At 32.1% G+C, this 20,823-nt stretch overlaps 1 protein-coding gene across 1 annotated transcript; it reads right to left on the reverse strand.

Annotated features, from left to right (window-relative positions):
* Nucleotides 1-10,842: 10,842 nt before the first annotated feature.
* On the reverse strand, nt 10,843-19,643 carry LOC18422826 (GTP-binding nuclear protein Ran1B). The gene is made up of 9 exons (XM_088872468.1): nt 19,568-19,643; nt 19,319-19,388; nt 19,119-19,167; nt 18,750-18,758; nt 18,566-18,683; nt 15,455-15,544; nt 14,686-14,865; nt 13,838-13,915; nt 10,843-11,153 (listed from the first exon to the last, which is right to left on the reverse strand). The coding sequence occupies exons 2-9, from the start codon at nt 19,328-19,330 to the stop codon at nt 11,084-11,086; spliced, it is 606 nt and encodes a 201-aa protein (XP_088728594.1). The 5' UTR covers nt 19,331-19,388; nt 19,568-19,643; the 3' UTR covers nt 10,843-11,083.
* Between the last annotated feature and the right edge of the window lie 1,180 nt (nt 19,644-20,823).

A 20,823-nucleotide genomic window follows, 5' to 3' on the forward strand; every position in this document is an offset into this window, starting at 1 on the left:
TAAACATCTGAAATTTAAATTTCAAAAAATGACTCAAATCAAGTAGATCTATAAACATCTGAAATTTTAGAAAATGGACGATCCATATAATATATTTTGAGATGCACTATTTTTAGGACTCAAAATATTATTTTTATTTTCATATTCATGCATCTCAACATTGAGACAATCAATTACAGAGTTTTCTAACATTGAAACAACCTTTTATGATGGATTTTTGAGATACACTTTAATTCGACACTTTAAGGTTGCAACCATATGTAAGCTTTTTTTACTGTAAAATCACCTTGTCTCCATGAGCAGCATTGGGATTTAAACTCGAAATCCTCATGAAATTGAATATTTGTATGTGCAAGAGTAGCAATTGGATCAGGTCGATCGCACTTTGTTGTGGGTCTAGATTCAAATGTTAGATCTGGTGAGTTGGTTCTAGGCTAGATGACTTGGACCTGACCTGGGTTGGGTCCAGATCTGAGTCCATTTTGGGACCTTACATATGCATGTAAAGTAGGATTTGGATCAAGGCCGATCTGATCTGACCCAACCCAACTCAATATTATATATATGTATATTATAATATTATTTATATATTATAAAATATTTATTATAAAATATTTGAATACAACGAGGGATGGGTAGCAAGACAAGGAAGGAAAAAAATTGAAATGAATATATATGAGGGAACTTAAGGGCGGCTCCTATAGGCGATAAGATGAGGGAAAGCATACTTAGGTAGGCTGACCATGTGCAACGTAAACCTAATATATCACCGGTTATGAGGGGTAATTTAGTATAAGTGGAAGGACATAGAATGGTGAGGGGAAGGCCCAAAATAAATATGGTGACTTATGGTCTGAGTAAGAGTATGACATTTGATAGAGAAGAATGACGGAGCAAGATTCGTGTAGTTGACTTTAAATAATTTGGATAAGACTTGGATGATTATAATGATGATTTATAATAAAATATTTATTAAAAATATTTTTCTTTTACCTAGACTCCGATCCAAGTTGACCCTAGCAGGTTGGTCCGGGTCCAATGACCTAGACCCAATATGGATCAATGGGTCTATTCTCATTAATGCCCCTATTTGTATGTTAGGGGTCACCCATTATTTTCTTTTTGATACCATATTCTGTATCTTTTACAATCTCAGGGGGTTAAATTTTCAAATTTTGCTCATAAGTTATTACCCATTATTTTCTTTTGGATACCATATTCTGTATCTTTTACAATCTCAGGGGGTTAAATTTTCAAATTTTGCTCATAAGTTATAACCCTCATATGTGAAACGTTGGGCTTTATTTTTTAGGTGTAATTCAATGAGGAAGACAAACCCTACTTATTTTTTTAAACAGATTAGGGAATTAGCTTTTTTGAAAGTGTCAATAGGTGGTATCAGCAGGATTGAAAACCACAACGTGGTAACTAGGTACAGGGATACTACCACAGCGGAAATTAGAGGTTTACTTCGTTTGATATTTGCATTTATGTACATTTGCTCATGTCCTTGTTTGGCTGCTTTGAATCTGTTTTCTCATTTCTAATAATAATGTCGGTTTGTCTTGGTGTTCCTTTGGTTATAAGGTTTCTCATACTAAGAAACATGAACGTTGCGTGTGAAAAGGAAGAAACCCTTGATTCCTAACTCATAAGAAAACGACTCTGTTTGGCATGTCAAATTGAAAAAGAAAGTGATGGTTCGACAACTTTGAAAAATGGGACTATAAAAGTATTTATTGGTATAAATAATTTCTTCTGGTTATTTCCAATTGAACGGATTTGTTAGGATGATAATGTATTCTATTGTATACTATTAGATCTTTTATTGGTGTAAAAAGGTTATAATTACTCCTAGTCATGTGATGCTAAGTAAGATGGCTAGGCTTGTGGCAAAATTCGAGAAATTGTTTTTGGAATTTTAGGTGTATTATTTAAATTGAATAATTTTACATCTAACAAATAAAAATAATCGTGGTTTTCTTGTATCAAAAATAAATAATCTTATTATATACCTTTTGTAAATAAAAAACCTTGGAAGTATGGAAAGATGTACCATTCGTTACATGTTGGAGACTTGTAAAAAAATTCAATATTACTACCATGTATGATATGCTTGTTTGAGTCCTCCAATGATAACTATGAAATGGATTTTGGGAACTATTTGGACGACAAGTGCGAAAACCCAAAGAAAAGGTCCACTCTGATAATCATGGCATATTACAATAAGGGCATGGTTTCTATAAGGTTGAGGCTCTAAACCATCAAAGTAGCGTACCTCTAAATAGTATTCAAAGATGATTTTTGAGTAGTAAAAATATTTGTGATTATCCGAAATTTATTTTCATCTTTACTTATAAAATTTACGACTTCAAAAATAGTATAGATTGAGTAGATCTACAAACACTTCAAAAGATTCAAAATCGACGGTCTAGGTAATACATTTCAAGATTTCCCATATTGAAAATCTTTTTTTTTCCACATATATACATCTTGAAATCGAGATGATCGATTTGAGGGTTTTTCGACATCAAAACAACCTCTTCTAGTGAATTTTTTAATGTACCTTAATTTGATTGTTCGAGGCCTCATCCTTATATAAACTTTTTCTTTTCAATAGTGAATGTTGTGAAATAATGATACAAAATAACAAAATATTATAAAGAAAAAACAGGAAATAGACTTTCTACTCATGTCCTTTGAGAGGTTGTGGTAAGGTTTAGTTTTCCAAAATTTGGTGAAGTCACCTATCAAAAAATTGAAGAGAAAATTAGATTCAGTGCTTAAAAACCTTACGATAGCCTTTAATCTATTTCCACTCTTGATTGTAGAATTTGAAGTTTCAAAAAATTATACAAATTCAGCAAATCTAAAAACAATTGAAATAGCCTAGAAAAAATATTATAGTATAGACCCTTTTTAGGGCATAAAAACCACATTTTTCCTAGAATCCCTGAGGTAGAAATGGATTTCTAAATTTATGTCATTGATACTCCAATTTTCCCATGAGATTTGAGTTGCAACTGTATAAAGCCACTGCATCACATACTTTTGTGGCTTTATCATATCCTTGTGATTCTTTAATTTTTATTTTTTAAATGAGCAATGGTGTCCCATCTAAAATCATAAGTGGCTAAAGGGGCTGCATCACTAAAAGTAACAAATCCAAAATTATGACATTCAGTCCCAATAATGTATGTGGCTAGTTAGGGGCATCATATCTAAAAGAGTGCAAACATATAAACTTTCCCTACTGCCTTTTATTTAGGGACATTTTCACAAGTACATATTGAGTCTCAAAAAGTGCTACGTGCTTGAAATTGAGTTGTAGCGAGTTTTTTTTTTTTTTTAAGTAATTAAGTACGGATAATAAGCTTTTGTCCATTTTTTCAAATAGTTTAAGAATTAGTGTTTTAAAGGTATTAGAGGGGTGGTGTCAATAGAAATAAAAACCACAATATAGTGACTAGGATATGGGAGTGCTATCACCAGGACCCCAACCTTTTTCCCCAATTGTACTGAGTTACTATTGCAAATGCAAAACATAAAATCAGTGATTGGAAAAAACATTAATTTGGATGAAAATTGTCGATTTGGATTGGAATTAGCGATTCGGCCATATATTATAAAAATAAAAAAAATAAAAAAATAAAATAAAATACCCAATCATTTTTTAAAATTGACGGTACAAAAATGTGTTACAAAATACACTATTTCCCAAACATGAAATCCATTTTTTTTTCCATGTCAATGCATCTTGATGTCGAGATGATCAATTTGAGGATATTTGAGTATCAAAACAACCTCTTCTAGTGAAATTTTTTGTGGTAGGGTCCAATTTGATTGTTTAAAGCCTCTGCTCTATATAAACTTTTCCCTAGGATGATTTCCACTTGATTTTAGCTATTTCTAGCTTATCACATGTGGTTTCCACAAGTTATTTTGAATAAAATAAAAATAGATTCTCAAAATTATAAATTTATACATAAATTTATCTCAGATAACTTTATGATGTACACCACCAAGCAGATATTCATTATTCGAACTAACTTAATTGAAATAATGAATTATCCGTGACAATAAATACATCCAAACATGTCCTAAGGGTCTTCATTGTTGAATGATATGACCCAGAACCTAAAGAGCTCAAAATTAAACCTTGTTTAAAAATCAATCACACAGTGAACAAAAATCTTATAATTCTTCAATTCCTAAAAATCCCCATGTTATTAACATGGAGTTTGGCCCATAGGGTGGTATTTGACTAATGGGCACAGAAAATGTGAACATAAGAATATACCAAGAGTGGCTGCAACGACTTCAAAGGTAGTTACAGTTACCCTCGAATATAAAACCAATCGTGTATTTTGTTCTACCCTCCTTGATTAAGACGACTTTGAATATTAGACCTCAGCCCATAAAAACTGGGGTGCGGTTTGTATAGAGCCAAGGCTCCAAACAATCAAAGTAAAGCACACCTTTAAATAACGTTGAGAAATGCGATTTTGATACTAGAAATATTTGTGATAGTCTTAAAATATATTTTCATTTCTAATTATAAAATTTAAAGCTTCAAAAATAGTGTAGATCGAGTAGATCTATGAAAATCTTGAAAAATGATCGTTCAAAAATTCATTACAAGATGCATTATTTTCAAAACTCAAAAATTTTTTTTTTCTTGACGGCGAGATTATCAATTTGTGGATATTTGAGTACCAAAACAACAAAATATTTTAATTGATTGGGATAAGAAAGAAGACCATCGTGTTCTTTGTCGGCCGATTCCCACTTGGATGCAGTTACCTTGTGAAAGAAAAGGAAGAGCATTGCTTTAAAATTTTGTCCAAAAAATACTTTGGGAATGCGAAATCCCTATCGTGTCTCAAAAATATTTTTCTGCCACTGATAATTAAATTTGTAGCTCACAAAATAATATAAATCTTGTAGATCCACAAACAATTGAGAATAGATGAGATAGACAGTGCGTTACGATGTACATTATATTTAAGACTTGAAATCCCAACCATAATGATCATGATATGACTTATTAAAAAGTTCTAAGACATAAAACTATGATTTTCGGCTTTTGAGGTAAAGCTTTACTTTCTTTTTTTATTTTCGGGGCCCTTTTATGACCCTTTTATTTGCCCACTTACTATTATTATTTTTTGATTCCATGCCAGTTCTTTGATCCGAATTGACCATTAACCTTCGGATCTAATTTTTGAAACACATTTGGTACACATTAAAACAAGTAATTTTTCAAATCTCAGGTTCAATTAATGGTTCCCAAATAGACTTGCTAGAATTTTAGATAGGTTGTCAAACACAATTGTATTACTCCCGGTCATCAAAATATCTTGCTTCTAGAAGTTTAAAACTTCCACTTACCCCTAGGGAATTTCCAATTTCTAGTTATCAAACAGGCCCTTGATGAACCGAAAAAAGAACCTAAAGTTTCATGTTTTCAGACACGATAACTACACTTTTACGAGACAATATTTGCTCTTTACTTTACTATAAAAATAACTTCTCCATGCAAATTTATTCTCATAATATAATGAAACGGAAATTTGAAATGTTTTATCTTGCTCGTACAAGTGGACATGTATAACAAGATCTAAATCACCAGACTTGCCTCCTTTTTTAGAGAGAAAATTCACAAAAAGCATGAAATTTGATGGTAATGACCCTATGAGACCTCTCACACCCATGTGTGTAGGCACAGATCTCTAGAAAAGTCAAATCCTACACCCATGTGATAACTTTTTTAGAGATCTATGCCGAATTTAATGGTGATCTTTTGGGGTCCTACACACATGGGCGTGAGAGGGTATCATAAGATCATTACTATATATATATATATGGGATAATCTAAATTTCACAACCCTTTAAATTACAAAGGTTCAAGATAAATATAGTTGTAAATGGTGGATTTATTAATTTTGTAGTCTATCTTTTAAAAAATTACTTTTGTGGGGCAATTTTGTAAATTTTACTACCAGACAAAGAGTACTTTTGTCATCTCCAAAAGGAATAAAGTTTAAATTTTAACTAAAAGACAATAGCACTCTACAAATAAAGTTATAAGATACAAACTTCCAAAATACTATTGTGTTTTTTAAAAAAAATTTAATTTTTCATTGTTTAATGGTAAAGTTACTTATTTAAGTAATTTTTTAATGCAAAAATAATGATTATTTTGATAAATACACCTATCACAACTCTTTCTAACTTCAACCTTTGTATTTTGAAGGGATGTTAACTCTAAACATACCCTATATATATATATATATATATATATATATATATATATATATATATATATATATATATATATATATATATATATATATGGAAAAAACTAGTATTAGCCCACTAGCTCATATAAATATATGAGCCCATGGCTCAGATTGAATATGGGTTGATTTGCGATCACCGATGTCTGGTAGTATTTGAATTTTATTTATTTTTCTATAAATCCAAATCGTTTGAAATTTTAGGCGTGTATTTATAAAAAATTGATGAATCTTCAAAAAATATTAAAAAAATATTTTACATCAAATAAATTGACCAAAATATCCACGAAAAGTTTCGATGGGTATTTTGATCATTTTATTTTTTGCGAATAATTTTTTTTATATTTTTATTAGATACACCTTGATGAGAAGAACTCATACTTAGAATTTCAAATGATTTGGATTTGTAGAAAAAACAATAAAATTCAAGCACTACCGGACATTCGTGATCGTTAGATCGGATTGCGCTCATATGTTTATAGAAACTAGTGGGCTAATCCTAGTTTTTTCCTATATGTAATATGTTTATGTAAGCTAGTGGGATAATCTTAGCTTTTTCCTATATATAATATGTTTACGTGAGTTAATGGGTTAATCCCAGCTTTTTCTTATACATGTGTATTGTAACAATCCTAAACTTTCAAAAAAAAAAAAGAAGAAAAGAAACTTTTAATACATGATGATTCGTTTGAACATGATGGTCCTTAGGGACCATCACTACTTTTAAAAGCTTTTCGTTTAAAAGCTTTGTTGCGTCCTTCCTCTTGGATTAAGAATTTTAGGAAATTTAAAATCTTTTTCAATAGTCAGGTACACAAATTTAGAGGACTAAATTTCTTTAAGGGGGGGAAAAATGTAAAAATCCTAAACTTTCAAAAAAAAAAAAAAAAAAAAAAAAACATTTAATATATGATGATTCGTTTGAACATGATGGTCCTAACGACCATCGCTACTTTTAAAAGCTTTGTTGCTTCCTTCCTCTTGCTACGTCGATTGAAGGACATGGGCTTTAGGCGTTTAAAGCGTAAGCTAACGCTCACACCTGTAACAAAATAAAAGAATAAAATAAGATGTTAGTAGAAATTAAATTCAGAGAGGTGAGGACTCTTACCCTAGAAAACTTATGAGATTTTTCTCTCTCTGGTCGAAACAAAGTGAACTTTTCTCTCTAACCGAATTTTTATCAAAAGCTCCCTCTCAAATATATTATGTGTAAGTGACATCATCTTCTTGAAAAATAGTCTGTTTTTAATAAATAGTGATATTTTCTTCCAGGATCTTTACTTTATAAGTTTTGTGTGTAAGTGACTTCATTATCTTGAAAAATAATCCGTTCTTTTTAAAAATGAAATCAAATAATTACTTCTGCTTATTATCATGAATTTTAGGCGTGATAAATTTTATGCCCAAGTGACCTCATTATTTTGAAAAATAATCTTTTTAATAAAATTATAATATTAGAAATTTTAAATGCTGTAAATTATTAGAAATAAATTTATTTATTTTTCTTGTCTATTGTTAAAAAATTTTAAATACTGTAAAATTATTTTTCTTTCTACTGTTTTTGAATATTTAGATATTGTAAACTTCAGGTGCAAATCACTGTCTTATTATTTGAAAACTGATATTTTTGCAATTGATTATAGCATTGTTTGTGAAATATTGATTTGCGAATTGACATTCCAAAAATTGTGATGATTCCATATTTTTGAATTTCTATAAGAATTTTTCTATAGATATTAGATTGGCAATTATGCTAGAATGTCTTTACGAATTGCTACCTTTTTAAATTTGAGCCCAAAATATTTGAATGGTTATTTTTGAAATGTTATTGAAAGTGACTGTTATTAATGATTTCAATGAAATTCATATTAATGATTTCAGTGATATGTTGAGTACATGATATTGCTGCGCTTTCGAATGTTTAAAGAGATTTAGAAATATTTTAAGTATGCAAGTGGACTCATCCGGTTCGCTGGTGAGGTATAAGTGGACCTATCCGGGACACCGGTAGGGATTAAGTGGACTCATCCAGTACGCCGGTGAAGTATGAGTGGACCTGCAGGGATTTAGTGAACCTATCTAGGACACCGATAGGGATTAAGTGGACCCATCAAGATGCTGATGGGGTATATAAGTGACCTACTTGGGACGCCAGTAGGGTATTTTGTGAAATCCTTTGAATTATACGTTGCCGTTAAAATGTTATATGCATTTCAATTATTCGGATTATACTTAATTGTGCATTTTTGGAAGTGAAACTGTTAATGCATTTCTGTTAATAGATATCCTTATTGGAAATATTGATATCTTTCAACCATGATTATTTTTAGGATTATGATGATCACTTACTGAATAGCCAAACGCATCAAACTATGGTAAACATTTTTCAGGATAACTGGGGTTTCAATTGAGTGCTCGTCAGGATCAACTTTGGGAAGATATTGCAGTTGTGCTTGAACTTTCTTTTGTTACTTTTTAAAAATTCGTCATTGTAAATTTGTCCTAAAAAGAGATGTATATATATGTTTTGACTGTTACATATCAAGAATATCAGTATTGTAAATATATATATATATTCTAAACTTCAAGATAAAGAGAGTTATGAAAGGTGGATTTATTACTTTTGTAGTCTATTTTTTAAAAAAAGTTACTTTTGTAGAGGCAATTTTGGAAATATTACTATAAGACAAAGATACTTTTATCATCTCCATAAGGGGTAAAATTGAAATATTAACTAAAAAACAAAGGCAGAACAATAACTTCTAAAATGCCATAATACTTTTGTGAAAATTTCAAATTTGTCGTTGCTTAATAGTAAAATTACCTATTAAAATAATTTTTTAATAACAAAATAATAATTGTTTTGATAAAACTCATCACAACCTCTTCTAACTTGAACCTTTGTATTTTGAGAAGTTATATATATATATATATATAAAATGATGACATAAGTCCATTAACCTACAATGGGCCCAATGGCCAAATTCAATATGGATTGATCTGACGATCATAACTTCATTTCGTATTTTAATTTTAAGTTTTTCATACAAGTCTAAATCACATGAAATTTTAAACGTATATTCATGATGACACATCTAATAAAAATATTAAAAAAATAATTCATAAAATATAAATTGATCAAAATACTCCTAAAATATTTCCAAGCTATATTCGTCAATTTATTTTGCACGAAATATTTTCTTGATATTTTTATTGGATTCTTCTATTATAAAAAAAAACACATGCCCAAAATTTCAATAATTTAGATCTATAGAAAAAAAATTAAAATTAAAATACAAAATACACATATAAATATTGAATCTACTCATATTAAATATGGGCCATATATATGTATATATCTATAAATATAAGATGCGGCTAGCATGCAGCCCGCCCACATAATGTAAAAATGCAAGCTTGACAATAAATATATTTTAAAAATATAATTTGCTCTTAATTTTTAAATAATATATAATCTCTAACATGGAGATCATGAATATGAAAAAAATAAAAATAACATAATAATAACAATAATTAAATTAAAAAAATATTTAAACCATTAAGCACAATTGTTTTCAAATGGACCACCTATTTGCATGAATGCTTTACCATGGTAGAAATATAATACCGCTGGCATGAAACAAATTGTTCATATATAAATAGCCTAGATGAGAATGCGAAAAAGGAAGAGAATAAATAGTTTATATACATATATTTATATAAGAAATGATCCTATAGAACCTTCCCCCACCGATTTATATAAAACCTTAAAAGATCACCATTAAATTTAACACAGATCTATAGAAAAATCGAATCCCACCTATGAAATGACTTTTGTAAAAATCTATGCCAAACTTAAATGATGATCCTTTAGTGTCCTACACACATGCATTACTATATATATATATATATAAGGGAGTTTCCATACCGAATATAAGGCAACCAATAGGATTAGAGAGTGGAAACAAACTTCCCGAAAAAAATAATAACTAACATGAAAAGGAGGAAAGGGACTTTAATTTACTCCCGAACTCAAAACGGAGCAAAACAGTATCACCCCAATTAGTAAGCTTTTATGTGAAGGAGAGAAGGCCAATTTCCAAAATTAAAATCTAATAGGGCCAAACTCTTAAAAAAGATTATGCAAGTTTTTTTAAAAAAAAAAAAAAACAGGCCCTTTTTTGGCCCATTCTTCATTTTCAGTTTTTTTACTCTTGATGACTGAGCTGTACTCGTTCTTTTTAAAAAAAAACATTCCTCATTCTTCATTTTCAAGTCCTTTTACCCATTCTTCATTTTCCAGTTTTTCCCCTCCATGAGTAACGCTCAATTCGACCAATCCAGACTTGTAGAGTGCGTGGAGAACGTGATCCTGATTTTTTAACACCGGTCCAATCCAAACAAAACATTGCTTCGTCTCGTTTCTTGATATCCTGTCCCCTAACGTTACCCAGAAAAGAGCAAAAAGATAACAGATAACAGATAATCGCATACCAACCAACAAATTCAAAATTCCTCCTACTCAATAAAAGGCAAACCATTTGCTGAATCCTCTTAAACTCTGATATGATGCATCATCATTGAACATATATATATTCAAAACTCCAAGGCGCACCCAAAAGGGAGACCCAAACAATAAAAAGACTGAAAAGAACACATATACCTCTCTCTAGATGGAGAAATCCCTCTTCACAAAGTGCTCTAGCCATTTCCATATGAGACATGAAGCCGACCAAAGAAACAAGAAAGCAAACATGTCGAAAACAAAGATACATGCCCACTCACTCAAAAGCATCATCATCGTCATCCGGAAGAGGCTGTGCTGCAGCTGCAGCGAGCTCTGCCTCATGCCTGAAATAACAACAATGATCATGTTTAAATCACCACACGTGCATGTGAGCATATACTATTCATACATACATCTACAGAGGGCCATGTCGTTGACAGGGCGCATTCACTAGATGAATCAAATTTTTTGGGGGGCTGGGGAAGGAGCTACTTTATCATATCTCATTGATTGGGCTACTAAAAATCTTGCAAAATGCATAAAATATATAGGGAAAAGTTTATATAGAGCCAAAGCTCTAAACAATCAAATTTGAACCTACCTCATAAATTTCACTAGAATTGGTTGTTTTGATGCCCAAATATCTTCAAATTGATCATATCTCAACATCAAGACGCATAGACATAAGAAAAAATATATTTTAAGTTTTGGAAATAGTGTATTTTATATCATATTTTTGGACTGTCATTTTTCAAGTTTTCACGATTGCATTTCGTATTTTAATTTTAATTTTTTTTATTAGAAACCCCTAATCACTTGAAAAATTTGATCATGTATTCTTTAAAAATAAGAGAATCCAATAAAAATATCAAAAAAATATTCGTAAAAATATAAATTAACTAAAGTACCCCTAAAACAGTTCAAAGGTATTTGATCAATTTATATTTTACGAATTATTTTTTTAATATTTTTATTAAGTGTATATTGATGAGAATAATACACACGAAATTCCACATGATTTGAATTTGTAGAAAAAAACTTAAAATTCAAATACAAAATGTAAATGTATATTTATATATATATATATATATATATAAAAGGCAATGAATTCATACAACCATTGTATACGATGCAACCACCTTAAAAAACCATCTTATGGCCATTTGTTTGATCCAAATTTTGAAATATACACTCTTTTCATTCTAATGAACAATCACAAAAAAAAAAAAAAATTGAAAACACAACTTATAAAGTATTTTTTTAGCCCAATTAACATAAGCCGTTCATTTTGTTGAGAAGCTTAGATCTAAGCCTTAGAAGGATTTTTTCATTTCCAATTTTTTTGGATGGCTTTATTATCATTAGATGAACAATGTTAAAAAAGACAAAAATAACTTTGAATTTATAAAGGTTAAGATCTTGAAATCCACAAAATGAATGGTCTAGATTTGTTTTGGGAAAGGACTCATTTTGACCATATCTAGGGTTCAAATTGAACTTTTTCTTTTGGGGGGATTGATTATTGAGATGATGAGACTGTGTGCGCAAAATTTGGGGTCATACAAATACGACAAACATGGTTTTCTAATAGTGTTGTTGCATTGGATCATTGCTCATTATATATAGAGAGAGAGAGAGAAATAATCCTATATATAAGACCCTCCCCCACCCATGGGTAGGACCCTAAAGGATCACCATTAAATTAAACACGGATCTATCGAAAAATCAAGTCTCATATCCATGTGATAACTTTTCTAAAGATCCGTGCCAACTTTAATGGTGATTCTTTGGTAGGTCCTAGGTCCTACACACATGGTGGGATAGGGTCCTATAAGATCATTACTCATATATATATATATATATATATATGAAAAAGCTTTTGTGAACCAATGGGCTCACAAAAATAAATGAACCCAATGGCCCAAATTGAATCTGGGCCGATCTAACGATCATGGATGCCTAATAATGTTTAAATTTTAATTTTTTTTCTACAAATCCAAATCACTTGAAATTTTAGACATGTATTGATAAAAAAAAAAGGGTGAATATACGAAAAATATTAAAAAAATATTTTACATAGAAAAAAATGACCAAAATACCCCCCAAAATTTTTGGGGGTATTTTGGTCAATTTTTATTTTACGGATTTTTTTTTTATATATTTTTATTAAGTATGGCTTGATGAGAAAAACATTCACCTAAAATTTCAAGTGATTTGGATTTGTAAAAAAAAAAAACTAAAATTCAAACACTTTCGACCATCAAATCGGCCCAGATTCAATCTTGGCCATTGGACTTATACTATTCTTTGAGCTAGTAGGCTCACCCTAGCATTTTCTATATATATATGTATGTATATATATATATATATATATATATATATATGTGTGTGTGTACGTACATATATTTATTAAAAATATTTAAAAATAATAATTTTACAAAATATAAATTGACTAAAATACCCCTAAAATGTTTCAGGGGTATTTTGGTCATTTATTTTTCATGAAATATTTTCCTAGTGATTTGGATTTATTTAAAAAAATTAAAATTAAAATACGAAATACAATCGTGATCATTAGATTGACCTGATTCAATCTGGACTGTTGGGCTCATATTTAACTGTAGGCTAGTGGGCCTATGCTATATATATATATATATATATATATATATATATATATATAGATATATATATATGCACGAAAGATCCCCCAAATCCACAATTAATTTCTTCATGATGTTTCTGAATATATATAGGATCCATGGCGTTTACAACACTCAGAATCCATATATATACATACATACATATATACATGCATATGCATGATGGATCCTCCCATGGAATTAATGCAAGCCTATCAATAGAAACCAGATTAGGTATCTAATGGAAAAACCTAATATTTATGGGACCTTTGATATATTTTTTTGTGGCATTAGCAACAAGCAACCAATTCTGTGATGCACTTTATTATACGACATTGCCAACTCAATCAAATCTGCACATCACAAAGCAGAAAGGTGAAGCTACTTACTGTTGCTGGGCCACCATGTCAATGTGCACTTCAGGTGGGGCAAGAGCTGGAGCCTCAACAAAGTGAAGATTGGGATCCCTAAAAGTACAGATTCAGGGTTAGCAAAATCCAACAATATAAAACAAACATCTCCCTCTTCTACAAATCTCCTGAAAGTATCAAACTTTTCTTTTAAAAAACAAGAAAATCAATTTTGCCTTTCACAATACTGACAATAGTTTCTTCCTTTTTTTTAATTATTACATAAATATTGTAGTACTAGGAAGTGGTAAACACCACACACCATGGTGTACAAACAGAGTCACATACAACTCCGTGTGCAGAGGGAAGGAGGGAGAGAGGTTGGAAAACGGGGAAAGTTTGTGAAGGGAAAAGCTCAATCTTATTATTCCATGGATGGTTTATCCCTCTCCATCCTTCTGTATTATACTTAATAGTGAATTTAGCCAAATGTAATTCTAACAGTAATTAACTCAAGCAGAAGTTTGTGGCATCGGAGATCAAACCATGAATTGCATAAATTTGACAATAGAAAAATAAATATAATTAAAACAAATTGAATATTTGTTTTTTTGGTTTTTTAAGTTTTAAGGTATTCTGTATTTTTTCTAATTTCCTCCAATATTATCCAGATAATCTAATTAAAAGAAAATTGAAGGTCTATCAACCAGTTATCTTGTCAAGTAATGATACTCTACTTTCTACTTCTTTAATTGACGACAAGGGAATCAGACGAACAAACCACAACAAAAATTTAATAATTCCAAATGGCTTGGCTACTGGATAGTAGAATATCAACCCCAATATATTGAAAAGAAGATCAGAAAAGAATTCAGTCTGCATAATACCCAGCGAGTTTCCTAGCGAGATACAGGAAAGGCTTTTCGAAGTTGTAGTTGCTCTTTGCAGAAATTTCATAGTACTGGAGATTCTTCTTCCTATGGAATGTGACTTGCTTCGCCTTCACCTGCCTATTCTTTACATCAACCTTGTTACCACAGAGAACAATCGGGATATTCTCACAGACCCTGTAATAACATATATCCATAAAAGAATGTTAATATGATACTACAACAATATAAATGAGGAACATGGTAGAGCACGGAACAAAGGGAGGGGGTGGGGGGGAGGGGGGTAGCGAGAGAGAGAGAGAGAGAGAGAGAGAGAGGGCGAAAGAGAGTTGCATCGGTGAAAACATATACCAAATAGGGCACATATTTTTAACATTAAATAATATCATCGCCATTAGGGCTGGCAATGGGCCGAGGCTGGACCGGGCAGCCCTGGTCCTAGCCCTAGCCATATCAAGGCTGGGCCATATAAAATCAACATAAAAATAAACAGAAAAACAAAGAAAAAGAGGGTCAGGCTGGGCCAAACGGCTGGGCTGCCTTGGCCCAGGCCCGCCTGTGCCCTACCTCAGGCCATAGTTCCCGGCCCCCGGTCCACATTATGTGGCCCAGGCCCTAGTTTTTGAGGATTGGGCTGACCAGGCCAGGGGGCAGGCCATTGCCACCCCTAATAGCCATGGCAAACAAGAGATTAATAAAGTCTTCAATGATGCTAAACCTATGGGCATATCGCAAGGAGAGACCTTATAAAATGGGGGGAAAGTACCTGCATAGATCTCTGTGCCATGTTGGAACATTCTTGTACGTCAGCCTGGCTGTAACATCGAACATGATAATGGCACACTGCCCATGGATGCTGCAACGCATGAAGGTAATATCGTTGTTAGGAACTGAACAGCCATTCAGTAGTTAAAAAGCAATTTACACAACGAAAAACTTCAGGGCTTGTGTGCGTGTGGGCAGCAGCAAGTTCCAAATTCCAAAGTTAAATAACGTGAGAGCAATAAAGTTAACCCAGGAACCATGGATTTTGGGTTTTTAGTAAGGGAAGGTGGCAGGCTGCCATTGTATTTGTCCTCCCCAATTTCAGGCATCCTAGGTTAGACCACTGTAGTTAGGGCCGAAAAATGTTTTTCCTATTAAGAATTATGGGTTTTATTAGAATTAGTTCTCTATACAACAAGAAAAGATAATGTAAACTTGAGACAACACGACGGCTTTGCATTTCTTTCTCCTTGTCAATAAGAATAACCAATCCACAGACAATGTTTGAGCCCCTACACTCTGGAGTAACAGAAATTAAATTCCTACTCAATCTATATTATTGGATAAAATAACCAAAATTATACTGTGAACATTTTTGTCCATAACATCAAATTGTGATATTAAAAATTTGAATTCCTACTCGAGTTTTTTTAGAAGAAAACTTGATATGGTTTTTCTATCTACAAAAAAAGTAAAAATACATTTCCTTCAAATACTTAAATGGATCATTAAATGTATGTCTAATAAATATTGATGCAACAAAAGACTTGGTAATTTCCTTCACTTCTATGCATCAAATTGGTTAACCACTTAGATGCTATATTCAACTTAAGAGGTAACCCTCCAGCTTGAGGGATATCAACTCCCCAGTGGTTCGATTGCATGTTGCTTTTCAGCATTGGCAATCTATATCCACTCTCCCTAATATTTAAAGAGACATAAAAATTCATCCTTCAGAATATGATAAACCTACACACATCATTAGCTAGAGTAAGGTAGATTCCCCTCCCCTTAAAGGCTTAAATAACACTAAAAAACTTCAGCATGCTACATCTCAAGCAATGCATGTCATGAAACATATCCCCCCCTTACCAGAGAAACCAAGGTAATCCCAATTTTCATGGAGTTTTCTGACAGATGTACTACAATGTATGAGACAACTATCTCCTGTAAAGTCTAACCTTACTTTGAGATTTCCGTCTCTCACCATAGAATGATGAAAGACAGCATCAGCAAAATGCTCTTCATAATTTCAAGTGAATATGTAAGGTACTCAGCTTTAAACATAAAGAAAACCAAATAATTAACACTCCAAGGACCGTAAAATACTTCCCCAGCCGACCACAAATGATCGGGATAAGGCTTGGATCATGACGATAATGATGAATTAAAAGTTACTACCTCACATGTGATGATGCAACACATAACCCCAAAAGGAATATGGTTTCCATAAAGAACCATTAATTATCAGTCGTAACCCAGTACTGGTAGCACAAATCATTACCACCTGATCTTCTGCAGTCCCACTAAAAGTGAAACATTTTAATCACATCTCAGCATAAAGAATCTCTACGTCATTTTCCTATTTAGAAACCTTATTTTAGGATTTCCATCTCTCACCATAGAATAATGAAATACAGCATCAGCAATATGCTCTTTATGATTTCATGTGAATGAGTAATGTATTCATCTTTAAAGCAAAGAAGACCAAATCATTGAAACCCCAAGGACCATGAAAAATTTGCCACCGTAACTAAAATTTAGCTCCTCACATATGATGTATGACACAAAACAAGACTCCATTCACTCCAAGAGAATGGTTCCATAAAGACCTGTTAACCATCGTTCCTTAATGCACCATGTATGTATTTATTTTCTTTTATTTTCTTTTTTTTTCATTATACAAGAATGCACTATGAATGCATCTCCTTGTTTGAATAGCCTTTCCCTTAAAAAGTTTGCATCATCATTGATATCACGCTACCAAGATCCATCCTCTGTTCTAAAAGCGGTCCCCATCATTACACCATCCCTCTTCAGGTTGTCCCCCAAAGAATCAATAGGACTCACATTCCCAATAATGCATCTTTTTCTTATGTGTCTAGGGACTGTGGCGATAGTGTCAAAACCTTGACCAATCCGGCCAATCTCGAATCATGTTCCCAACAATGGATCTTTACCATTCATCACGTGCGTTTGTCCTTGTCAAACTAGAGCATGAGAACATCAATCAAGGAAGTACACATATAAATCATCGTGAATAAACTCATTCCATGAGAATTTATCTCCAACAATTCAAGATAAAATTAATGTACGAAGAAGACACCTAATGCAAAAAATGACACAAGGACTTACTCTTTTCAAACCTCATGCCACTCAGAAGCTACATTACAAAACTTCAAGCATGTAAGTAGTTATTTTAGAAGTCACACGGCACCATCATCAACCAAAAAGAAAATTAATATTTGTCACTTCCATAATTTTTCATCCTGAATGTTTCAAGAAATTTCCATCCATATATTAGAGGACCATGATACACATTAAGGGAAACGACACATAACACTCTAAGGAGGGCTCTTTAAATTGTGACTATTGCTCATCAAATGGATCACCATCATAGTCCATAATTATCACATTTACCTCCAAACATAACAGATCACTAATATAAAGCTTTCAATACAAGCAGTCACAAATTGGTGCAGCAATCACCAAAATATGCCTAAAACAAAATGTGTGAAGAAATACGTTGAAAGTCAAGATTTTTCATTTCTTGTAGCAAGTTTGCAACATAGACACATTGTATAAAATTATGTTTTACATCTCCATCCCATAGGAGCCAATGGACCCATGCCACAAGGAATCATCAGTAACCATGTTGTGTGAAGATCATTTCAGATAGGTTTAATAAAATAAAATATTATACTGCAACATTCCACATACATATTCATATGCATTGTAAGAATATCTGTCCGAAAAATGCAGGATTACCAAGCAACTGAAGAAGCGGAATATCATCACCAAAGAAAACAAAAATAAAATAAAAAAGAAAAGAGAAGTAGGATATCTCAATAAATAATAAATGAACGACAGATGGTTCCAAAATTATACTTACTAGTAACCATCTCTGAGACCACCAAATTTCTCCTGACCAGCTGTATCCCAGCAATAAAATCTGATCTTTCCGCAGTTTGTAAAGAAGTCCAGTGGATGAACCTCGACACCAATAGTTGCTGAAACAGGATTAGCGAAATACATGAATTTACAGCCAATCACCCTAACAAGTTTTAAAACTTAACATTCAACTTCTTATAAAATTCTATAGCAGTGGAAAATCAGAGAAACTTACTTTTCAGAAGATGAACCGAAAACAATAAAGGAAAAATTAAAAAATAAGATAAAATATTTTGGGTCTTTCTATCCTATTACACGCATAAAATCACAAAATCAAATCAGAAAATCTCTTTTAATCCACAGATTACAAGCTCTTCAGTTCTGCAGATTACAAGATCATCACTTACTTCATTCAAATGTGTATCAATCCTTGAAGACAGGATCCAGAAAAAAAAAATTGCAATAACACAAAAAAAGTAGACTAACAAAATAATAATAATTTAAATCACAAAAACATAGAAAGAAAAGGGTGACTCAAATACTTACGTTCATACTTCTTCTCGAACTCTCCAGTAATATGCCTCTTAACAAAAGTTGTCTTCCCTGAAACAAGATTTAATCCAGAATGAGTAAAAAACTCGCATAAAAAAACCTCAAGATTCAAATCCAAAATGAGTAAAAAATCACATAAAAAACCCTAAATGATCACCCTAAATGATCAGACCCTAAAATGATCAGAATTGAGCAACATTACCAGTTCCTCCATCACCTACAATCACGAGCTTAAAGTTGGGATAATCAACCTGTTGCTGGTTTGGTAAAGCCTGAACATCAAAATAACACATCAATAGCAACCCTAGTCAACAAAAAGTGACACAAAAAGGAAGCTATGAAGGATAACATCAATAGAAAACCCGATCATCAGAAGACCCTAAAAAACGAAGCGAGAAGATTCAGAAGAGAGATTAAAAACGAAAGAAAACCGACATGAGCAAGCTCTCACCATGTTTTCTAGAGTGAGAAGGTACCACAGGGAGAAGCAGCTTCTGGAGAGAGAAGGAGAGAGGAGTTTAAATTCTGGAATTTTAGGGACGCGTTTTGTCCTTATATTGGGGTTTGAAACCAATACTTACTAGCTTAATATGGACGCGAGAATCCTGATCGTCCGATTTATGTCGATCCTTTTTTGTACGGATAGATGCAACAGAACGGCGGCAACGAATGTCCGCCGTTCGATCTCCTTTGCTGTTTGTATTTGAAAGGGCAAATCTCCTCTGGAGCCCGAACCTTTTGAATAAAGTACCGTAGAATTAAATTTTCTAAAAAAATGAAAAATTACAGCAGGTTGGGTCCTCATTTTTTCATATTTTACATCAAGGTCCTTTTTTTTATTTTTTTTAATTTTAGTTGTTTTACAACCCGTTTGATGTTACAAATATCAAACTATTTTAATGATTATTTTTAATATTTTTGGGGTAATCCAATGTCCCAAATATCAAATTGATACATTTATAGAGCGGTCTTATATTAAAAACATCAAATCACCTACTTTTTTTTCTTTCTTTTTTTTGACATATACTGGTCTTAAATATCTAAATGTTACCCCATTAACAAAAAAAATTTGGGCAATCCGAAATCTTTAACATTGAACGGGCCTAGTAATAATTAATGTACTAATACTCAAGGACCTTGTGTTCTAGGTGGTCTTAATGACCCCAAATACCCAGTATAGGAGTTTGAACGTGTTGTTATAGTGCTCCAAATGGTAGTTAACTAACGTGACTTTTTGTTATATACCGTGCGTTGGAGGGAAGCACTTATGGTTTGTTCCTTTTGGGGTTGGGTAGATTACCTATTACACAATTCTTGGAATATTAGTTATTCGCTTGTTCGATGTTAGAGATATTCGACTTGCTTTTTTTAAAAAAATACAATTCAATGTTGGTGAAAGCATACCGGTATACTTAAAAAAAATTATGATATGGGGCAAGTTGGTGCTTCCAATATCAAATAACCCCGGAGATTGTCGGATATCTAGGGCATCGGATGACCTTAAAAACAACAATAATAAGATACGTTTGTCCGATATCTAAGCCATTGGACAACCTCAAAAACAACATTAATAAGTAAAACTAAAATAGTTGTGACATCGAAAATACAAAAAAAAGAGGGACCTCCATATAAAAATCTCAAAAAATTTGGACTAAGCCATGATTGTGTTAAAAAGCCTTGTTCCTGTATAATTTTTCCTAAAAAAAA

This window comes from Amborella trichopoda, chromosome 7 (assembly GCF_054954075.1).
Source record: "Amborella trichopoda isolate Santa Cruz 75 chromosome 7, AtrichopodaSantaCruz75HAP2 v2.0, whole genome shotgun sequence".
NCBI lineage: Eukaryota > Viridiplantae > Streptophyta > Magnoliopsida > Amborellales > Amborellaceae > Amborella > Amborella trichopoda.